Consider the following 25,007-nt stretch of genomic DNA (forward strand, 5'->3'; position numbering starts at 1 on the left):
ATAATAATTCTCAACAAATTTTAGTATGTCAGAACCTACAAAAAGATAGAGTAAAGCAATTTTCCAGCCCAAGATCAAAAAGGAAAGGTTTGTTGCACTAGAGTGAGAACTCAGGCTGGACCAGCACAGACTAAGCCCCCCCAAAAACAGAAGAAATTGCTGGGGTCTCTGAATCAATGGCTGCAGTGGCAGTTTCCAGACCTTTCAACCAGATGCCAAAAACTTAAAAGGTCAGCTGGAAAGGTGTGTCACATCACCAGCTCCAGTAAACCAGGAGCAGTCTATGAGAGCCATGGAATCAGCAGTGGCTGCTTTCAGAAGTCTCAGTCCACAGACAGAAAGGGGATCAAATACCTGGTGAGAAGGAGATTACCGGTGTCTCTTCTAACATTGAGGCAGAACTCTTACTTTTCTTGTACTTAAATCCAGATCACAGACCCAGGAGAAGGAAGAGCACTAGCCCACCAGAACTTGTAGCCACAGTGGTATGGAAACTCTTACAGAACAGAAAAGAGTGCTTGTGGTTCCTCAGAGATTAGATCATAGGCCAGGAGACACATTGGAAAAACTGAAAACCTACAGATCTCTAGAAGTATTTCTGAAAAGAGATGCACAAACACCTAAAATACCTAAAACCATCCTGGAAGCAGATCCCTACAATAACAAAAAGTTAAAAATCAAATAATAGGCTGAGAAAATGGGCAAACAACAGAAAAAGGTTACTATGGTAAGAAGAAAGATCAAAATACATACTCAGAAGATAAAAAAAGTCAAAATGTTCAAGAAGAATAAGACTTGGTCTTAGACCATGGAAGAGTTCAAAAGGGGTTTTGAAAACCAAATTAGAAAGATAGAGGGAAAATTGAGAAGATATGAGTGATGCAAAAGGAAATACCAAAACCCAATGAGAAGAATGCCTTAAAAAGCAAAATTGGCCAAATGCAAAAAGAGGTATAAAAGCTCACTGAAGAAAATAATTCCTTAAAAATCAAAATTGAGCAAATGGAAGCTAATAACTTTCTGAAAAATCAAGAAATAATAAAGAAAAATAGAAGACAATATGAAATATCTCATTGGAAAAACAACTGACATAGAAAATAACTTTAAACTTATTGGACTATCTAAAATCGTGATTTAAAAGCCTACTTTCAAGTAATTGCCAAAGTAAATTGCCCTGATATTCTAGAACTAGAGGGTAAAATAGAAATTGAAAGAATCCACCAATCATCTCCTGAAAGACAGATGAAAACTCTCAGGAATATTATAGCCAAACTCCAGATGAAGGGCAAAATATTGCAAGCAGCCAGAAAGAAATAATTCATGTATTGTGGAGCCACAATAAGGATCACATGAAATTTAGCAGCCTTTGCATTAAAGGATAAGAGAGCTTGGAATATAATATTCCAGAGAGCAAAGGAGCTAGCATTACAGTCAAGAATCACCTACCCAAAAAAACACAAAGTAGAAACCTTTAGAGGGAAAATGAATATTCAATGAAATAAAGGACTTTCAAACATTCTTGATTAAAAAGAAATTTCTACAAAATAGAAAATTTGACTTTCAAATACAAGATTCAAGAAAAGCATAAAAAAGGTAATCAAAAAAGGGAAATCAGGAGGAACTGTTTATTTTCCTACAAAGGAAGATGATGGTTATAACTCATAAGAATTTTCCCATTAATACAGTAGTTAGAAGGAAGATATATACATAAATATCTTCCTTCTAACTACTGTAATAATATATATATATATATCTTCCTTCTAACTATTGTAATAATGAGAAATGTCTCTCTCTATATATATATATATCTTCCAACTACTGTTACATATATATATATATCTTCCTTCTAACTATTGTAATAATGAGAAATGTATATATATATACATATATATATATAAGAGAGACAGAGAGACAGAGAGAGAAAGAGAGACAGAGAGACAGAGAGAGACAGAGACAGCGAGAGAGAGACAGAGAGAGAGACAGAGAGACAGACAGAGAGAGAGAGAGAGAGACAGAGAGAGAGACAGAGAGACAGAGAGAGAGAGAGAGAGAGAGAGACAGAGACAGAGAGACAGAGACAGAGACAGAGACAGCTTAGGTGTGGATTGAACATGAAGGGATAATACCTTTAAAAAAAAAAAAAAAAAAGGTGAGAGAAGAATTCACTGGGGGAAAATGTAAGATAGAATGGCCATAAATGAAGCAAGAAAAAGTTTTTACAGTGGAGGGGAAGGGGGGGGAGGTGAGGAGGAGTGAATGAATTTTAATCTCATCAGAATCGGCTCAAAAGAGGGTATCACATCCACACCCAAATGGATACAGAAATCTATCTTACCCTACAGGATAGTAGAGGGAAAGAACATACAAGAATGGGGAGAAGATGATAGAAGGGAGGGGAGACTGAGGGAATAGGGAGTGGAAATTATAATACTTTTATAATACTTATAATACTCCCCAGTGTTTTGGGGAGACTGGGTTAAAGGAGAGAGAGAATAGAATAAACAGGGAAATACATTTAGCAATAGTAATTATGAAAAGAATTTTGAAACAAGTTTCTCTGATAAAGGCCTCATTTCTCAAACATATAGGAAACTGAATCAAATTTATTAAAAATTGATAAATTATCAAAAAATGTGAACAGTTTTCAGATGAAGTAATCAAAGCTATAGATAGGCAAATAAAATGTTCTAACTCATTATTGATTGGAGAAATGCAAATTAAAACAATTCTGAGGTACTACCTCATATCTATTAAGTCGGCTAATAGGTAAAAAGAATGTTGGAAGTAACTTGGAGAAAATGAGACATTAAAGCATTAAAACATTGAAATTGTGAACCAATTCAAGCATTCTGTAGACCAATTTGGAATTATGCCCAAAGGGCTATAAAACATGCATATCCTTTGATTTACCAATACAAGTACTAGATCTATATCCCAAAAGAGATTTAAAATAAAAAAAAAGGAAAATGACTTATATGTACAAAACTATAATCTTTTTTTTCTTCAGAGCAAAGAACTGCAAATTGAGGGGATGCACATCAAATGAAGAATGGCTGAGAAAATTGTGGCATGTGATTATATTGGAATACTATTGTGCTATAAAGAAATGATGAGCAGGATGCTTTCAGAAAAACCTGGAAAGACTTCCATGAGCTCATGCAAAGTTAAATGTACTATGTACAAAGTAACAGCAATATTTTGAGCAGCTGTGCCTGACGTGGCTATTCTCAGCATTGCAATAATCCAAGACAATTTTGAAAGACATAGTGAAAAATGTCATCTATCCCCGGGGGGGGGGGGAGGGAAACTGTTTCTGAATACAGATTGAAGCATATTTTTCACTTTATTTTTCTTTAGGTTTTTCTTTTGGGGGGGAGGTGTTCTATGTTTTTTTATACAACATGGCTTTTATAGAAATGTGATATCACATGTACCTTCTTAATGAGGGCATAGGATGGAGAAGGGGGAAGAGAGAATCTGAAACTCAAAGTTTTAAAAACAAATGTTTAAAACTGTTTTTCATGTAACTGAAGAAAAATAAAATACTATAATAGAGGCCTCTCTAAATTTCTCAACATTGTAGATAAAGTAACCAAAAAGGTACAAAGTTTATCTACTGGTTATCTACCTCTCATTTTGACCACATGACTGACCTACCTCTTTTTTTCAACTGATTATCTTTATCCTTTATACTCTTCCTTTGTTCTAATTTTCTATTAGTAACATGAAGCACACTATTCATGGTTATAATTGGGCGCACCACAATTTTTAATTCTATTGACTATGAAGTGTTTCATTACTTATAGCACCACTGAAAGAATATTGATGTTAAAAAGGAAATTTAAAAATAAGGAAATCAAAGAGGAAAATGACTCCTATATATAAAAACATTTAAAACAGTTCTTTCTGTGCTGCCAAAGAATTGGAAAGTAAAAGGCTGTCCATTAATTGCGAAATGGCTGAAAAAATTATGACATGCATAAATCATGGAATGCTATTATGTAATGCTATCAAAAGACATAATGAAAAGAACAGTTACATAGAAACCTAAAAGGACTTGTATAAACTGATACAAAATGAAGTGAGGAAAACCATGGAGAATTTTTACATAACATCACTGTAAAGATAAACAATATTGAAATACTTCATTTGATCAATGTGTGTATACACATGTGTATGTATATATCTATAAGTGAATATATAAATATATCTGTGCTTCACTATAGCCTGCTTGGAGTAAGTGGGGGGGGGCCGGGGGGAGAGTAATGGAAAGGGAAAAAAGAATAAAGTAAAAAAAAAAGTGCACAGCAGAGAACAAAAGAACAACCTACAAAGAAGCAAAGATAGACACTTATGAACACAATTTCTTCTTTCTTGAAATAGAAATTTATTGTTATATATTTTGAATTTCCCTGATGTTCTGCTGGGCACATGAAGAAAAAAAAGATATCTGATCAATGCAATAACCAATCATGATTCCAAAGGATCCACGATAAAAAAAAAAAAAAAAGCTGCCCTTTCTCTTAAGCAAAGATATGACTGATTCAGGATACAGAATGAGACATACTGGCATATACTGGAGATATTATGGTTTTGGCTCCAGACTATCACAATAAAGTGACTATTCTAATAAAATTGTCACAATTTTTTTCTTTCCCACTATATATAAAGGTAATGTTTAAGCTATATTGGAGTCTATCAAGTGTGCAATAATATTACATCTTTATAAAACACAATATACATATCTTGGTTTAAAAACATTGTACTGCTAACAAAAAAAATTGCTATAAATCATCTGAGCATTCAGGCAGTTGAAATCTTCTTGTTTATGAAGTGTTTTGCCTCAATGTTGCTGACAATTGACAGCTCCGGGTAGTAATTGCTGAAAGTTGGGGTGGCTGTGGCAATTTCTTAAAATAAGACAATAATGAACTTTGCCTCCCAGATTGGCTCTTCCTTTCATTTGAATATGTAGAAGCCACTATAGAGTTATTAACTGGCCTAATTTCAATATTGTTGTGTCTCAGGGAATAGGAAGGCTCGAGGAGAGAGAAATAGGAGAAAAAAGCAGTTGATAGAATAGTCAAAACACATACATTTATAAAGTTCACCATCTCATATGGGTGTGGTTTGTGACACTCCAAAATAATTATTAATAGTAACCTCAATGATCACTGATTACAGATCACCATAACAGATAAAATAATAATGAAAAACTTTGAAACGTGAGAATTACCAAATGTGACACAGACATAATTATGAGCTCAAGCTGTTGGGAAAATGGTGCCAATAAACTTGCTCAACACAAGGTTATCATAAACTTTGAATTTGTAAAAAATGCAGTACCTGTGAAGTTCGATATAATAAAGTGCAATAAAATGAGGTATGTCTGTACACTTTTTGGACACAGACAGGGAGAGAATTTATGCACACTGTCACAAAAGATTTGTTTTTCTTTTCTTTTTTCCCCCAGTGAGAGTAGAGGGAACTATCTTCAACATAAAGAAGATCCAACTCACTTCCAGTTGATCAATGATGGACAGAAACAGCTACACCCAGAGAAGGAGCACTGGGAAGTGAATGTAAGTTGTTAGCACTACTGTCTATCTACCCAGGTTACTTATACCTTCGGAATCCAATACTTAACGTGCAACAAGAAAATTGGATTTACACACATATATTGTATCTAGGTTATATTGTAACACATGTAAAACGTATGGGATTGCCTCTCACCTAGGGGAGGGAGTAGAGGGAGGAAGGGGAAAATTTGGAAAAATGGATACAAGGGATAATGTTAAAAAAAATTACTCATGCATATATAGTCAAAAAATTATAAATAAAAAATGCCTATCATTCATTTTTAAAAAAGAGAGAGTAGAGGGAACTGAGGGAAAAGGAAAACAGTTTTTGTTATTTGAAAAATAACATTTAAAAGTGAATTTTTTAAAAAGATAGGTACTTGTATAGAGGGCAGCTTAGGGTCATTAAATGAATTCCAAATTTCCTAAGTGATTCAATCCACTTTCCTTTTCTTATTCAAATCTAAAACCAATTCATTATCCATCCATAATATTTATGATAGATGATAGATATTGAAGAATCAGCTCTATATGGTGTCCATATCATGCTCTGAACAACAGGAATTCTTCACCCACTTAGTGGATTGATTACATAGGATTCTTCTGAATGATTACAGATCTCATTGAGAGGGCTCACAGTGTTCTGAGCTTTCATGCAATCAAAAAAATAGTGATGAGCTTCTGACTTTCCAGAGTTTTTCTCCTCTCCCACTTATCCCCCAGTCCTCGAAATCTCCAGAGCCTGAGATCTTGTCCTGGAACTGTTCACCTCTTTAGCCTCCTTCATCCTCATTCCTCTTGGGGAATACCACTTTGGGGACAGGTGTAGGCTGGCCTTGGTTCAGGCATTTTCTGTCTCTGCTTCTAAATTTTAATTTAAGACACCAGGCTCCCAGAGCCCTCTGTCTTCATTCCATATTTTTCAGTTTGCCCTTTGTACATACAGTTCTCTCATTAGAATGTGAATTCCTTAGGGGAAGGACTGCCATTTTTTGTTCTTGTGTTTGTATCCCCAGTTTATACAATAATTGCTTAAAAAACACTTGTGACCTGCCTGCTGGCAAAGAGATGCACTTGGAGGACTTCACCATTCATGATGAATTCTTCTGCCATTTGGATTGGTGGGTGGCAAACACATTTGGTGAGCCTAGTTCCTGTATTTCACACTCTGCTCCATATGCAGAACAAATAAGTTCAAGGTTACTACATGAAATGTAGCTTTTTTTTTCAACTTCATTAAAAGAAGAAATTGAGTTTATGCTACTTGTAGAGAAGTGATATTCTCCGAATCAGATAGTTACTATGTAAATAAATAAGGTCAGCTAGGAGCACTGGACCCTAAAATCAGGAAGACCTGAGTTGAAATCCAGCCTCAGACATTTACTAGCTGGGTAACCCTGGGTAAGTCACTTTACCCTGTTTGCCTTAGTTTCCTCATCTGTAAAATGAGCTGGAGAAAGAAATGGTAAACCACTTCAGTACCTTTGCCAAGAAAAACCCAAAATGGAGTCATAAAGGGTCAAACATAAGTGAAAAATGCTTGAACAAAGTAAACAGGGAAATAAATTTTTGAAAGCGCAAGCCACCTTTATTAAAAGAAGCTATCAGAAAAGAAAATTAACAAACACAGAAGCATGAAAAAAGTACCAAAGCTGAGTCTCGTATATTGCACAATATATGGACTAGTTATTGGAGGTCACCACTCACTTAAAAGATGTGAGAACTTATTAGCACTAGAGAATTTGTGTTTTAAAATTCTATGTTTTATCAAGTGAAACTACCTTTGTCTTTTTTCTTTTCTTTTCCTATTTTCTATTTAAAACAAACAAACAAACAAACAAATCAGCCCTCAAAACTATTTAATAGTGACATGTGAATCCAAGGATGCTTACAATTGATTTGACCTCTTGGATCATTTATTGCTACTCAAACAGAAATTTTTGTAAGTAGCAAGCTCAGAAATAAATGCAATCTATTTCTACTCTTTTTTCTCCCTGGAGCCAAATACATTATTATAACTCATTGATGAAATGTTTTTAAACATTTTGAAATTTTTAGAAAAATTAAAAAGCAAACACAAATTATGAATGATACCCTTCTACATTGGGCACAATTTGAAGGAAGAAGTTACTTGGGGGAAAGTGATGAAAATGGTACAATAGGCGAGATCAAAATTGTGAAAAGTTTTTGCTGAAGAAATCATGGAATTTATCACATCTAATTCAATGCCAGCATGACAAAAATGGAAGCCTTACCCAGATGGGGTAAACCACATTAGAAAGAACAAACTTGCATAATTTCTTGAAATGAGCAAAACTCTTAGCAAAAGTAATCCAGAGACTCCATTGATGTGACTTTAACAAATACCTTTAAAATCTGATTCAAATATTTACTAGCCAAATGAGCTTAGACACCCTCAATTTCTTCAGCTAGAAAAGGGAGATGACAGCACTTAATTCATGGAGTTGTTAGAATTTTGCTTACCTTAAAGCACTACATAAATATTAGTTCTTATTAAAATAACAGTAGTTGGGTCTCAGTATTGACTAAGAAAATTGGTTGAAAAGCAAGACTATAGGCAAGATCTCCAAAATGACCACATTCATAGAGGAAAAAAAAGGGAGTGGCGGGAAAGTGTAAATAGCAAACCACTGAATGAAAACAAAAGTTATTGTCTGGCTTGAGAAATAGAAATCTTCTTGAATTCCCAGTTCTAAGATTAAAATTGTATTTTGGCACAACTGGAAGACCATAATAACTAAACTAATAAGAAAAATCATCCCCCTCAATCAGGAGACACACACACCCAAAAAAAAGTGATTTCCCCCTATAGTGAAATGGTAAAAAGAAAATGGAAACCTCTGCTCCAGGGAATTAAATATCAACCCTAATGCCATCTGGATTTTGTTAAATAGTTTTTTATGGGTTTTTTCTTTAATATTTAACAAATTAGGGCCAGATCCTACAACCCTTGCATAAATACAAGTTCTAATGATTTCAAATCACATAGTCAAAAAATTTAAATATAAAAATTCACAGGAATATTGCTTAGTATACTACTTGACCTCTTAGTAGCAAAGTGACTGCTCTGCTGTGGTAGAGAGTTGGAAGGATGTAAAAGGAATCTGATTATAATTCCCCTGCAGGAGAAGGATATTTGTACCCTTTTATACATAGATGCAGAGATTGGTTTATTCCTGGATAACCCTCTTTTTCATATGAAATAACATATATAAAGCACTTTGTAAACTTTAAAGTTCTATATAAATTCTAGCTGTTATTGTCATTCCTTGCTGTAAAATAATATCTTTGATGTTTAAATGCCTTGCTAATGGATATTTGTGACTCTGGTATATGATTCTCAATATAAGGACCAGGACATGAGCTGAATAGCTACCACCCCAACATGAGTGATGGGAAAGACATAATGTCATTAAAACTCACAGTCCAGGTGTTCAGAGTTTAGAGATTAAAAGATTCTTAGAATCTTGCCCAGTGATCTTAATTCAGACTGGACAATTTTTGCTTGGGCTCTGTAATCACCAATATCATTCAGAGAGAACACAGCCATTTTTTCCCCTCTCAAAACCAACTTTGAATATTCTTATTCTCATCTACTTACCACATGTAGCTTTTACAACTCCACTTTTCAAACATCCTACCTTGTAAAGACTGCTCACTAATTACTGTCATTGCCCAGTAATTTTTGGAGCCTCGTGCACAAACCCCTGCATATGTTCTTTCAGGCCCAAGTGACTCAAAATCACTAAAAGGGATGTGGGAACTCATCGCATCAGAAATTCCCTCCAGTGGTACAAATCTCAAGCCATCCATGCCAGCATATCCCAACTCTTATCAGTGGCCTCCCATCAGTTCAGGAGGACATGCTAAAGGTCTTACTTGCTTTCTCCTAACACTAAAAGGATATTTGTAGAGCACCTCTATCCCCATCACCTAAGCAGTCCATCTTCTCTTCTAATCACATAGCTCCTTAATGGCATTTTTCACCATGCCTCTTCATCTTAGCATTACCCTCTCTGGGACATTAATTTTTAAATGTAATATCTACATAATTCTTTGGAGATTGTTGTATTCCATATCTATTCGTATAAGTTAAAGCAGCAGACTATTTGGTATTCAAGAGAATGCCCTAGCTTATATAAGACGCCTGGGATCCTTAAAGGAACTCTAAACTCTCCTAAAGAAAAAGCAAACTTTCTAGACTGCCACCATGCTTCAACAACCATCCTAACCTGTAACATTCCTCTGATATGCTACCCCTCTTCTCCCATTGATGAATTCCTCCTTGAGCCTCCATTTTGGGGAGGATTCTAAACTGGCCCTCTTCTTCCACTGGTGAGTTCCTCCCTGGGCTTCTCTTTTGGAGAGGAGCCCAGGCAATCAACCTTCATTCTTCTCTAGGCTAAAAAAAAAATCATCCCCCTCAATCAATAAACACTTCATTCTCCAGGCTCTGCTTTGGATTTTCTATACTTAGACACAATGGCTTTTCAAAAGTACGTCCCTTTGCCCTCTCACTTTTCAGCCCCCTTTTTGTGTGAAGTATGTAAGTTTCTTGAAGGCAAGTATTCTCATTCTCTGTCTCTCTGTCTCTGCCTCCCTCCATCTCTCCCTTTCTCCGCCCACCCCCATATCTGTATCCCCTGTGCTTAGCACAGCGTCTGCCAAGCAGTAAGCACTTAATAATAAGCACTTATTGTCTTAACTTGTCTGAAAGCAATCCAACCTCCTCTCCTTTTCCTGTTCAACTTTAGATCCAAATTTTTGTCTATCTTTACTGTTTGTCCCAGATGAACATAATGAGGTACAAGCTCTATAACATGTCCATCAAACTGCTTTTTGTAATCTGGACAGAAAGTATTCTACCCCAAGTATAATGGGGAAATTACACAGCTTGCATATAGATTTGATCCTTCACTATCAATGAAAAAAAAATCAAATAATATTCTAACATTTTAATACGTACAGACATAGAGGAAATAGGAGATCTATCTTGAAACTAAAGCTCTCAAGAACAATGGCCCAAAAGTGAAAAAAAAATAAAATAAAGTGAATTCACTTCACAGGGAAAGATTTCAATATTTCAAAGTTTAAGATATTTCTTAGGTATGGATGTTATTCCAACCAGTGCAGGCTGAAACCTCCTCCAAGTCAAGTCAAGCTCAGTATGCATTTATTGAATGCTTACTATGTGCTAAGTTCTGGGAATAAAAAAATAAATAAATAAATAAATAGATAGATAGATAGATAAATAAATAAATAAATGAAAACAAGCAAAAAGACAACTTATATTCTACTGGGGGATAACAAATATTAAGGGACGAAGAAAAGCAATGAGGGGGGCAGGGAAGTTTAAGAAGGAAGGGCAGTGAAAAATAATAGAATATGTCCGGGGTGGACATATGATGAAGAAAAAGGTCCAAAGTCAGGACTGGACACAGCAGAGAAATGAAGGAATAAACATAACTCAGATGGAGGAAAAATATATCTTTCTTTTTACAAACCTCTCATTGAAATATTGGGAAGCTAGGTGGTGCAGTACAAGTTTAGGGTTAGAATAAGAAAGAATTATCTTCCTTGAGTTCAAATCTGAAATCAAACACTTACTACCTATGTAACTCTGAGCAAATCTCTTTAGCCTGTTTGTCTCAGTTTTCTCATTTGTAAAATGAACTGGAGAAGGCAACAGCAAACCACTCCACTATCTTTAACAGCAAAGCTCCAAAATGGTGTCACAATGAGTCAAACACAAATGAAATGACTGAACAACAACAAAAAAATAAAATTTAGCATTTCCTTCAGTTAGGAACCTAGGCAACCAAACATTTTTTCTGAGAAGGGCTTTATAGGTTTCATCCGTCTGCCAAAGGTTTCCATGACACACCAAAAAATGTTAAGAATCCTACCTTAGACTAACTCACTCTGTTTAGGTTTAACTCCTTAAACAAAGCTTCTCTTTACTTTTAATTCTCCATTTATCATCAAACTATAGACTGGGAAGGTTTCTTTTCCCAGTAAGATTCCTATGCTTGACTGTGATTATTCAAGTTTTTTTTTAAATATTTTTTAAAAACTTCCAACATCACATCTCCCTCAGCTTATAGCAGTCATTCAAATTAGCAAGGATTCACAAACCCACAGACTTTGAACAGAAATCAGTTCAAGTTTCAATTAAATAAGTCTGGGAAAGTCAAACTTTCGGTAATTTGAAAATATAAGCAGTAATCTTATTGCTGCTTTTCGGTTACTATTTCTCAATGCCACCAGATATTTCAGCATTGCTAAGTAAAGGAGAAACTAATGAAAGCTGCTGTGGTCACAAATTTTTACAAATGGAGAAGTTAAATTACCATATCATTTATTTTCAAATCTATGTGTACACAAGTCCAGTTATTATTGTCAAAGCTACAACTTTCAGAGTTGATTCCGAACTCCTTATTTAAGGGAATGGATCCTAGCAAAAAAAAAAAGGCTCAAAGAATGTTTGTGGCAGCCCTCTTTGTGATGGCCAGAAACTGGAAACTACATGGGTGCCCATCAATTGGAGATTGGCTGAATAAATTGTGGTATATGAATATTATGGAATATTATTGTTCTGTAAGAAATGACAGCAGGATGATTTCAGAAAGACCTGGAGAGACTTATATGAACTGATGCTGAGTGAAATGAGCAGGACCAGGAGATCATTATATACTTCAACAACAATACTGTATAATGATCAATTCTGATGGACGTGGCCCTCTCCAACAATGAGATGAACCAAATCAGTTCCAATAGAGCAGTAATGAACTGAAACAGCTACACCCAGCAAAAGAACTCTAGGAGATGATTATGAACCATTACATAGAATTCCCAATCCCTCTAATTTTGTCCGCCTGCATTTTGGATTTCCTTCACAGGCTAATTGTACAGTGTTTCAAAATCCGATTCTTTTTGTACAGTAAAACAACTGTTTGGACATGTTTACATATATTGTATTTAATTTATATTTTAACATATATAACATGTATTGGTCAACCTGCCATCTAGGGGTGGGAAGAAGGGGAAAAGTTGGAACAAAAGGTTTGGCAATTGTCAATGCTGTAAAATTACCCATGAATAAAAACTATAGGAAAGAAAGAAACAAAGAAAGGAAGGAAGGAAGGAAGGAAGGAAGGAAGGAAGGAAGGAAGGAAGGAAGGAAGGAAGGAAGGAAGGAAGGAAGGAAGGAAGGAAGGAAGGAAGGAAGGAAGGAAGGAAGGAAGGAAGGAAGGAAGGAAGGAAGGAAGGAAGGAAGGAAGGAAGGAAGGAAGGAAGGAAGGAAGGAAGGAAGGAAGGAAGGAAGGAAGGAAGGAAGGAAGGAAGGAAGGAAGGAAGGAAGGAAGGAAGGAAGGAAGGAAGGAAGGAAGGAAGGAAGGAAGGAAGGGAGGAAGGAAGGAAGGATGAAGGGAGGGAGGGAGGGAGGGAGGGAGGGAGGGAGGAAGGAAGGCTAAAAAGGAAATTTCTTTTTATTTAGACAAAACGTATAGCTTGAAGCCACATTGTCTATCACATGAAACTATACAACCCACCCATTCCCTACCTCATGAATATTTGAAAAGTAAGAACAAAGCAATCTAATATCTTTTTCTTTACATCTTCTTACTTTAACTGGAAAAAAAACAGTAAAATAGGCAGGGAAGGCAATAGAACTGTATTCTAGCCCTAATTTTCACCATTAATTAATTGTGTGACCTTGAAAAAGCCTTAGTTTCTTCATTTACCAAACAAGGAATTTAAGTGATCTTTAAGGGTTTCCCCCCATCTGATATGTTATGATTCTTTAAATTTAAAATTTTTTCTTCCTCCTTTGTTTCCATATCCTCCTATCTATCAAGATCTGGGTCAGCAGCATAGTTGGTGGTCCACCCTTAGGTCAAATCCAAAATCATCTTGGAATTTAAGGAAATCAGGCAAGATAACTGCTCTCCACCCCCATCTTCTCTTGCTTTGGGTTGATGCCTTTTGGCAGAGCTCCAAAGGGTGGATTACAAGTATATAGATATGTATAAAAAAAGTTATTAGGGAAGGGGTAATAACTATATGTATTAGGTGGGAAGGGAATCTCCAAAGGTCTCAGGAATAAAGTAGTGATTCAGCAGAATTTGAAAGAAATTTTTAAGAAGCAGAGATGAAGGGAGTGTATTCCTTTGCCAGCGAAAAAGGCACACAGAAAATGGAATAATATAAATGAGAGGCCACAACAAAATTAGCTTGACTGGATCAAAGAGTAGATGAAGTGAATTAATGATGAAAAGGTGGGCTGTGGTCAGTCTGGGAAGGGTTTTTAAATGCTTAAGTCATTCCCCAATAAATAAGTAATCAAAAAATATGGACAAATACTTCTCAAAAGACGTGCAAACTATTAACAAACATATGAAGGAATGGCCCAGATCAGCAATAAAAACAAACTTTTTTGCAAATAAAAACAACTAAGGTTTTCACTTCACAAAGCAGTAAATGGGCAGAGATGTTAAAGCTGGGAATAGTCAATGGTGAAGTTGTGGGAAAACAGACACACTAATTCACTAGTGGGAGAGTATGAATTGGTCCAACTATTCCAGAAACCCAATTTGGAATCATATGAGGTAAGTAACTAAAATAACCATACATACAAAAAGACACTGTATACAACAGCATAGTTAGAACAGCACTTTTGTTGGAATAAAAAGCTAGAAACAAAGGTCCATTGATGAGAGAATGGCTAGACAAGTTATGATACATGAATGTAATGTAATATTAGTATAGTATAAGAAATGATGAATACAGAGAAGAAATAATACTCATAAAACTGACGCACAGTGAAGTAAGCAGAAACATAAAACATGGTGGTGGAATCGGTGAATTGATCCAACCTTTCTGTAGACCAATGTGGAACTATGCCCAAATAGCAATCAAATTGTGAATACCCTTTGATTCAGCAATACCACTGAAAGGGCTATATCCCCAAAAAATCATTAAAAAAGGGGAAAGGACCTCCATGTGCAAAAAATATTTACAGTTCTTTTGGTGGTGGGAAAGAATTGTAAATTGATGGTATGCCCATCAATTGGGAATGGCTCAACAAGTTGTGGTATAGAAATATAATGGAATACTATTATGCTTTAAGAAATGACTAGCAGGTAGATTTCAGAAAAAACTGAAAAGACTTACATGCCTGATATAAAGTAAAGTGAGTAGAACCATGAGAATACTGTGCACAGTATTAGCAACATTATACAATGATCTTGCTTAGCTCTGCTCAGCAATACAGTAGTCCAATAGAAGTCCATGATGGAAAATACTATCCACATCTAGAGAAACAGCTGATAAATAGAAGGATATGTAGTGCGGTTTTTATATACACATGCTAAAGTCTAATGGTAGTCTTCTCTAGAGCAGGGTAATGGAGAAAGGAAGAGAAAAACTAAGAAAACACTGCAGAGGAAAAAAAAATACTTAAAAGGAAGCGCAAAAAAAGCAATATAGCTTTAAAAACAATGTTATGTATTACATAGTTTTTTTAAAAATGTAAACCACTATGAAATGAAGATTCACTGAATTCTTTTTAAGTTTTACTGGAAATATGAAATATTTCCTTTTTTGTCTTTGTCTATGTAAGTAGAAAATGAATAAATATTAAAAAATTTTTAAAGAAAAACAAAAATCATTTTAAGTCATTATTTTTAGAAATACCAAACAGGAATTTGTATTTGATTCCAAAGGTAATAAGAAGATCCTGGAAGTGGCATGGTCAGATCTATATTTTGTAAATATGACTTTGGCATGGGTTAGGGTGGGGAGAGACTTGAGTTATAGAGATCAATTAGAAGATTACTGCAATAGTCTAGGCAATAGGTAATGAAGTTCAGAGCTAGTTGGTGACTCTACAAGTAAAAGAAAGGTCAGATGTGAGAAATATAATAGAGTTAGAAACAAGATTTCACAAAAGATTCAATGAGTAGTGTGAGGAAGAGTAAGGAATCAAAAAGAATTCTGACTAAATACATTCTAGTAATACTCTTGTCTTCCACCAACCCAATTCTTTCCTATATACATATAGCCAACAAAGAAAAATGCAGTTAAATCCATTTTCCAGCATTTATCTTTGTGCATTCTAAGAACTTCTGCCATTTGATCAATCTTATATTTATTTTCTCTACTTGTAATCATTTTTGTACTATTATGCAGAGTATGCTGAGAGTAAAAGATACTTCTTAATTCTGGGGAATAAACATATCAAATGCACAAATCAAAAACACAAGATGAAAAAATTACAAAAAAAAGAATAAGTATAGAAATAAGAATTAAACAGAAAACAAAATACATGGATTTCTTTTTACCATTTGTGAATGTCATCTTTTTTTAAGACTTGGGTCTATAAGTCATGAATATGTGTACTCAAATAATAATTCAAGATCACCCAAAGAGCAATAGAGAGAAAGACATAAGTAAGCTACAACACATTCCCAGTTGAGAATTGAGCAGGAGAAATAACAATAAGAATTTCAACAGAAAAAAATGGAGGACTAGACAGGAAAAAAGATGAGCCAGTCACATAGAAAGAATGGGAAATAACTGGTGCATAGCCTACATACACCACTGGTATCCACTTAACATCTGGAGAGTTATAGGAAAGTCTCCAGAACAGTGGGTACACTCCCCCACTCTTCTGTGAAGGATTTATGGAAATAAATTGACAAGAATCTCACAGAATAGGATGGATGGGCTGTAATCTTCACCATTGTAGTGAATACCCACATCGTTATGATCAGAGACTTAAAACAACATCAAGTCTTAGATATACATTTTAAACTTCTTTTCTCCTTCATCCTGTTTTGATAGCTATAAATCTGCCTAAAATTTCCTGCCTCAATTCTTCCCATATACATCAAAAGAGAAAGCAAAAACATATTGTTTAAATATACATACACCACTCTTCCTTTTATTATTTTTTTCTGGCATTTTCTGCATCCACCATTACTAGTTTGGAGCAAATTGATTTCATATTTCTGATTTTCATTGAAGCATAAGTATCTTAAGAACCAGTAACAAGTAAAAACTGTGAGAACATCTGCTTTCTGGGTCTGCTCCAACCACTAATGTCATTATTTCTGCAGGAAACTGCCAATATGTGTTCTTTACACACACACACACACACACACACACACACATTCCTTAGAAAGAATATGCCAAACTTGGCTACACTGAAGAATAAAATTAATGGATTCCAACTCCTTAGCCTCCTAGAAGTATATTTCCATACTGGAAATGTAATTAAAGATTTGGAAAAACACTTAGAATTAACCTCACAATCGATTATTATAAAATAAAATTTAAACTTTTAACATCTTGTTATAAATCACAGTGCTATCTGGCTATTTGACAAATATCTGATGACACTTGAAAAGATTAAAGATTTTACTATTTAGGTTAACTAATTTTTAAGAGGATTATTTCTGATAAATTTAATAGATTGTACACACATCCTGATTCTTCAAATAGGCAAATCCTTCAGCTGTATACATTCTGAATTTAAAATTTATTTAACAAACTTTTGTTAACAACAACAAAAAAAACCCTATAAGGCTCCATGTTTTTTAGGCTTGTCTGACTCCATGACGCCCCTTGGCATTTTTCTTGGTAGAGATATTAAAGTGATTCTCCATTTCCTTCTCCAATCCATTTTATAGATAAGGTAACTGAGGCAAACAGGGTGAAGTGTCTTGCCCAAGGTCCCACAGCGTCTGAGGCAGGATTTGAACTTATGAGATGAATGTTCCTGACTCCAAGCCTTGCACTCAATGTACTATGCCCCCTAGCTGCACCATAGCACAAGATATGACAAAACTTCAAATAACTGAATTTTGCTAATCTGTGAGGATATAGATTAGTATTGGTTTTGAGTCTGCAAAGTAAAAGATAATTGCAAAGTATAAGTAATGAGTCAGCCCTCCTGATATTTTAAATTCTGTATATTATTACTTAGGTATTTATTTTAATTCTCAATTAGATATTCTTAATTAATAAACAGCAGTTGGATTTATTCCTGAGCACCAATTAAACACCATAAATTAAAAATTGAGATCCAAAAATCATTTGGATGCATACAACTTACATGCAACTATATGCATAATTCTATGTTTGAAATAGGAACAAACTAATAAGGATGAAAGAACTAAATGATAATGAGGTAACAAACTGAGATCATATAATTTTTAATCTTTTCAAAACTAGAATGAGTATTTAATCTGTCACTGATATAAGGTTTCCCTTAAACTTCTATATCTAAAGAGATATCTCCCTTGCATAAATGATATCACACCTGAACAAAATGCTTTACTGAAGTTGGATAGTAAAAATGATAGTTCTGGCTGTATGTGGAAGAAACATATGGTAGCAAATAGGTTAGATGGCAAAGAATAACAATCTGTATTTCTCTATCACTTTCAAGTTTCAAAAGTGCCTTTTTCATAGCAACCCTCTAAACAAGATATCTGGGTAAGGAAAAATCTATATCATCACCATAGAAAACTCCAGGTCTGCTAACTCCTTCTGCTAGCATGCTGCATCTGTTTATGTGCTAGCGAAATACACCAGACATCAATGATGTAGCTAGATTCACAGAACTAAAATGCTCAATACAGAATTTGAACCCTCAATAGGTCTTTCTGACTTCAGCTCATACATTTTGTCATCATCAATTTTCAAATGTTATGAAGTCATTTTTCAAAAGTTATACCCAGATCTTTTTGAAATAATGTCACTTTAAAAAGGTTCACCTTTAATAAATTCCTCTCTTTGAAAAACATAACTTTGTGAATATTACTTTTCAAGATTGGACTATTTTTTCCTTAATTATTTTCTGAGATTTGTTTTACTTTTAAAGACATCAGCAACCAAAAATGCAATGCTTGATCTCTAGCTCTACAATTTTTTTTGCAGCTTCTGTGATATCAAATACTTCTTTCACAGATTTGTTCTCCATCATGTTAGTCTTGCAAAATGAAGCAGATCTATATGATCAGTTCTAAGAAAATGTGTTCCTTTCCTTTTCCTCAATACCAGAAGCATGACTTTTCAAGAGAAATAGAAAAGTTATTTCTTCAAAAAAATTTTTTCATCAAAACCTTTCTGATGATATTATAATTACTATCCTTGAGAATTAACCCACCATGAAAAGACTAAAAGCAAACCAATGGAAAGCACCAACTCTGTTTACTTCCTTGGAAAGGAATGTAAAAATAAGCCTTTCTTTCAAGACACATTTGGAAGGTGAAACGTAGTACCATTTTTCCTGCTAATTTGGAAACAAAGATCAAGTTATCTAAATTTAGGAGAGCTTAAAGAATGTGACACATGCTTTGTAATATGAAGAACTTCAATGAATTGCATAGTTCTGCTATAAAACACATGGAAAGAAGTGAAGAATTCCTCAGAATAAGAAGTCATGGATGGGTTGAGATATGAGATCTATGCCGTGGGTGTAGGAATTAACCACATTGAGACTATATATCACAGACTCACTGAGTCACCAAAAGAAAAAGTACAAGAAAATCCCCTTAAAAAGTACAAGAAAAAAACTTCTAGGGCCCCTGTTAGTTTATCTATGATCATATGTCCCCCAGGTCTTTAAAACAGGGTGAACACTGGAAAAATACATGAATTTCTAATATGACCCAGTATATTCTCAGCTATCTTGGACAAGTCTGGAAAGTTATAGAGTATAATGCAATGACTCACAAAGTTTTTGGTTTGGGGACCTCTTTATACTCTTAAAAATTACTGAGGACTTCTCATCAAGCATTCTTGCTTAGATGGGTTACAATATCCATACTTAACATATCAGACATTAAAACATCTTAGTATTATCATGGAAACAGTTTTGACCTTTAAAGACCCCCCCTCAAAAAAAGGATCTCAGGAATTACCAGAATTCCTGAGATCACACTTTGAGAATCAGAAGTATAGCAGATCCTGGAATTACTCAGGAAGATCTAAGCCTTTGGGCCTCGAGTTTTCTCACCTGTGAAATGGGGGGGGGGGGGAGGTAATTAGACTATTGTGTTTCTAAGTTTTCTCTAAATCTATTATCTTATGAAGTCATTTCTCTTCTCTAAACCTCAATTTTTTCATCTATAAGGTAAGGTTAGACTATATCATCTTGTACAGGTTTTTTTTTTTAATTTCTTAAGAGTCTATTATTTTAAGTTTCTCTACTACAATGGGTCTGCAAAGTGTGGACCAGGGCTTCATTCCAAGTGTATGCAAGCAACCAATCATGAGGTGGAAAAAAATTAATTTCATCCTCCCAACAGAGCCAATATGAGTCCTGTTTCCAACACAATTACCCCTTATATAATTCCAATACTTCTCCATTCTTCTTCCTCCTTTGATATTGCTAGCTAGTTCCTAAGCTACCCAATTCTGAGCTGGAACGCCCTCAGAGCAGTTCCAACTTAACCACACACTGGTACCTACAGCAAAAGCTGCATATCACCTTTCCTCTCCAAATCCCAAGATCACCCTGTGACTAGAGCAGATCCAATAAGAAGGTAATCTCTGAATTCTTCCACTCCTCTCTCCACGTGCTAATTTTTTTCATTTTAGGTGGAACAGCATAAGTCACAAAAGAGAAATAAATATTGATGGGCTGAGATATGCATTAAAAGTCTCATTTCATTATCTTCTCCCAATTCATCCCTCTCCCTTTTTCTGTCAAGAGCACCACCATCCTTCCAGTTTCCAGGTTCACAAAATCTAGGTGTCACCTTCGACTCAGCACTTTTCCTCATGCTGCGTGGAAGTCATCTGCCAAATCTTTTCAGTTCTACTATCTCCACATCTCTCACATATGACCTTATTTCTACTTACATAGCTCTCACTCTCATTCAGGCCTTCATAACATTTTTACTGGACTACTGTAACACCTTTCTACTTAGTTTTCCCTGTATTCTCCCCTCTCCAATCCATAGTGATTTTCCTAAATCAGAGGTTTGACCATGTTATTCCCCCATTCAGGCAACTATATTTGTTCCTTGTTAAAATCTAGGATCAAATATTATTTCTTCTGTAACTCAGCTTTTCTTATTTCTATTTTTCTGTAAGTTTTATACTGTATATAACATTAAGACAATAATGCATGTATAATAACTAAATATACATATAATGGGAGTCCATGATCAAATTTTTGCTGATGGAGAGCATGAACAAGAACAAAAAAGGTTGAAGTTTATGCTCTAATAAACACTGAATTGTAAGTTCCCTCAAATCAATTTAGTTCAATAGAAAAATGTATCTACTATATATAAAGCACTGTGGTAAATCCTAGGGGAGACAAGGTAACAAAAAGTCCAATACCCTCATCTTCAAGGAGCTCACATATTTCTAGTATATCTACTCCTTCTGTCATTGTGTCCCCTGGAGAACTCCTCCACATCTCAGGTCTCTCTGCAAAAACCAACCAATCCCTCACAGGGATGTTAGATGAAACCAGTACCAGGAAAATCCAGTGCTGTGCCTAAGGCACAAGGTTTTTAATAAATTGAAATAAATAAATAAATTTAATAAAGGTTTTAATAAATTAAATAAAAAATTGAAATAAATCTTTAATAAATTAAATAAATGCATTTTAATGAATTGAAGTAATACTCAAAACAATTTCAAATATTTTATTTTACCCAGAATTTTTTAATGGTTAAAAAAATGTTTGTTTCTGCAGAGACTACTCAAGGTGAATTTCCTCATTCTGAAAACAACTACCATTACTCCACCTTCAAAATAAACAAATTGGCTACCAAAAAAAAAAAAAAAAAAAAAAAAAAAAAAAACCCTAGAAAAGATTCCTCCTATCTCAGTGTTCCTTTTTCTCAATTTAATTTGTCAAATTTGTCAATTAAAGGTTTAAAGAAAGGAATTGAACCTGTGTCTACTTTCACTGTTGTAGGAAACTCCTGGATAAGAAAATTAGTCAGCAAGTATAGAGTTAACTAGATTCTGATTCTAGAGCACTGAGACATTACATGTCTTGCTCAGTCACACAGCCAACAGATAAGAGTCAAATATTGAACTTCCTGAAGTCAGCCTCTCTATCCATCAAGACAGAGTGCAGCTCTGGGCCAACTAAAATCATGCTTCTACTCTATTTCTATATTGGTAGGGAGTTGGGAGTGAGAAGGAGAGACATAGATTTTCAAATGCCACTGGGGAAAAGTGCTCAAAAGTCAACATATTTATCCTTATCAGCTTCCTTCTCTGAATCTTTCTTCAAAAAGTTTGATGAGCTTATTGAAGATTTAAGTCTGGCTGCCAAAAACTAAAGCAGAAAAATTAGAAACTTTCAATTTAATTAGTTTTCATCTCCTTTCATCTCATCACAAGTATTCATTGTTTGGTACTGAGAATTCAGCTAAGAAATACGTCTATGGAACTCAGGTAATTAACCTTTAAGTTCTTTGACATGGATTTTCAGGATCAATTATAATGGAATATTTCCACTATGTCCAGAATTTTTCTGGACAGTAAAATTATTCAACTATAACTCTAAGAGCCAAGAAGAATAAAGCAGCCAAAACTGATGTTTTCTCGTATCTTTCTGCAGCCATAGGCAATTGTATTCCTAGAAAAGTACAAAATAAATCTATTAAAACTACCACCCACAATTGAAGAGGTAATTCTCCCACACTCCCTAACCCTCACCTCCACTCAGTCAGTACGTTTTAGATTATCTCAGTTTCTAAGGACGAGAAAAATGAATTTTCTGGGACTTTTGCAGAATACACAACACAATTTAACCTGAGGGAATTCACCAGGTGCCTTAATTAGAAACAATCCATCAAAAGTTAGCAGGGCAACGGTCACAAACCACGACTGACCAGAAAGCCATATACAAAGTGTTTTTCACTTTTACCAAAATGAATACGGCTTTTTAGCTTTACAGAAACCTCAGCGGTGTTGATGCACTTTCAGGGACACACAGCCACCAGCCATATTAAGCAGAAAACTAAACTTTCCAGATTCGTTAGCTCATCTCTTCTAGCCACGTGAAATGCAACAGGTGTCTTCACGTGTCACCAGACCGAACTCTTCCAGCCAAGACAGTGGGGGAAGCGGCGAACCTTAACCAGTGACACTAACAATGACCATTTCTCCCTATCAAGCGCCTGGAAGAAAAAAGCCCCCAAAATACAAGGCAAGAGGGGCCCTACCACCACCCTCATGTTTAGTTCCCTAGAGAAGGAGGAGAATAAATTGCCCAGATTGAATTTTTACATTTAATTTTTCCCCCCGAGGGTGACTGGAAAATACCCCCGCTCCTAACCTTGGGCAGGTGAAGTTCGCCCTCCTAAACTGCCCTGCTGCCTTAATTCAGATGGGCTGCGCGCATCTCTAAGACGGGCACTACCCGGGTGCCCTCAGAACTCCCACAAGAAGACGCAGGCTTGGGACGGGAGGAGAGAGGGGATTGAGGAAAGGGAAAGGAGAAGGAACCTACCTGCTTATCCAAAGAGTCCTTGCCACCCGCGGCCCCAGACGCCGCCTTGGGCGGGGCGGGCGCCCGCTCGCAGCTGCAGCCCTCCAGCAGGTACATGCCGGCGGGCCGGCCGCTCTGTTCTCCCTCGAAGTAGAAGAGCACATTTTGGTAGAGAGCAAACCACTTCTCGTGCCAGCGGCTTGCCTCGGCCGCCTTCTTGCTCAAGAAGCCACGCTTCGTACCCTCCTTGCGGGCCAGGAAGGCCAGGTACAGGGCGTGCCCCTCGTTGTAGCGCACGCTCTTCTGCATTGCGAAGGGGGGCCCGGGCCGGCCTGTGGGTTGGGGGGCTCGCGTCCTCGGCGGGCCCCTAGCTCGGGGCACCCCCCGGCATATCTGTGAAAGCTCCCCCACTCCACCCCCGATGGGACGGCTCCAAGCCGCTTTCTGCTTCCCCGCGTAGGGGTGCAGTGCGGCCAGTGGCTCCTCTGTTCTTCCCTGGGGAACCGAGAGCTCCTTAGCCTCCCCGAGGCCGCTCGACCCTCGGGGGATGGCCGGTGCCCGGGTCTCCCCCTCGGGCACTGGCGTAAGGGGTGCTCTCCTGTTCTCAATGCTGCTGTTTGTTGTAGCTGCTGCAGCCGCGGCTTCAGTCCCCGGGCTAGGGCAAGAGGGACCTCTGGGCTCTCCAGGAGGCCCAGCTGTCTGCGGCCAGAGCCTCCTACTGACTCCGCCCGGCCCTCCCAGCAGCAGTCTTCCTACCCCACTCCCCCCAAAAAAGTTCGTGCCCCAAACCGCAACGGAGTCTGTCTGGGGAGACGCACATCAGCCCAAGGAGGATTGTACACGAGCAATTCGCTCTAGGGGAGACAGAAGGTAAAACGTCACGTGGGAGATCAGCTGTAATCGGCTTTGAGACCAATTTAAAGAGCAAAGTCGGCGAGGTTGAGAAGCCCTCACTCTGTCCTGTGCAGTCCAGTCCCCTCCTCTCGCTTGGACTGCGCTGGCGCTGCCTCTGCTCAGGGTTTATCCTTTTGCCTGCTCATCTGGCTGGGGGAGAATTAAAGGAAAGCGCGCGCGATCACACACACACACACACACACACACACACACACACTCACACACACTCACACGCGCGTGCGTTTCCATAGCACTGGGATGGAGTCACCTCCCCAAAATATTGTGTAGAATTTGCATAAAGTGAAAGTCTCCCTCCACCTCTCTTTCCTTTTGTTACCAATATTTTAACTAGCCCGACAGAGAATATATTCAAACAGCAAGGTGGTTATTTTTATTCCCTTTGGTAGACTTCGATTCATGGGATTTTAAAAGAGTTAGAAACGGAAAATCCTTTCAAATACCTCTAACGTCCAAATTTTCTCACATCTATAGGATATAGTGTGTTTATAAACTGCTTTCCCTAATAACCTCCCTAGAGGCCACCCTAGGACATATACTGTCTCCCTGGATTGTTTAAGTTACTGTAACTCATTTGGCTAACAAATCTGCATAAGTGGCCAGAAGAAAAAGGGACCAACAGCTAAAAAATCTAAGTGTCAAAAGAAATTGAGGGGAAGGGAGAAAAATGTTGAAATATCCAATACATCGCTAGGATTTAATTCTATGATGTACATTTAAACGTTTTTACTATGTCAGGTATCAGAAAGAAAAGAAAAGAAAAAAGCCTACCATGACATAAAATATAACATTGATAAAAAAAATAAAATACTCCCACACATGCACCAATGAAATATAGCCATATGTCCTTCAGTGTTTTTTTTTTTGTTTGTTTGTTTTTGGCCGGAGGGGGGGCGGGGCGGGGGGGGGGGGAAGGAGTTGTTTATTTTTTTGTTTTTGCAGAATTCAGCAGTCTAGGGGTTTCTTCTGTCATTTCTATTACTGCAGATTCTCTCACAGAATCTTGTAGGAATCTTTTCTCCCAG

The 25,007-nt window shown here is 36.5% G+C and overlaps 1 protein-coding gene across 4 annotated transcripts in view; it reads right to left on the bottom strand.

Moving 5' to 3' along the window:
• The window catches only part of RASGRF2 (Ras protein specific guanine nucleotide releasing factor 2), a 321,033-nt gene extending 296,894 nt beyond the window's left edge, over window positions 1–24,139 (bottom strand). For all 4 annotated transcript variants that reach the window (XM_074282188.1, XM_074282187.1, XM_074282186.1 and 1 more), the window contains exon 1: window positions 23,092–24,139. In XM_074282188.1, coding sequence (XP_074138289.1) covers window positions 23,092–23,379 — 288 coding nt within the window. In that variant the 5' untranslated portion in view covers window positions 23,380–24,139. The remainder of the gene's footprint in view (window positions 1–23,091) is intronic.
• Between the last annotated feature and the right edge of the window lie 868 nt (window positions 24,140–25,007).

Source organism: Sminthopsis crassicaudata, chromosome 1 (genome assembly GCF_048593235.1).
Source record: "Sminthopsis crassicaudata isolate SCR6 chromosome 1, ASM4859323v1, whole genome shotgun sequence".
In the NCBI taxonomy this organism is placed as follows: Eukaryota; Metazoa; Chordata; class Mammalia; order Dasyuromorphia; family Dasyuridae; genus Sminthopsis; species Sminthopsis crassicaudata.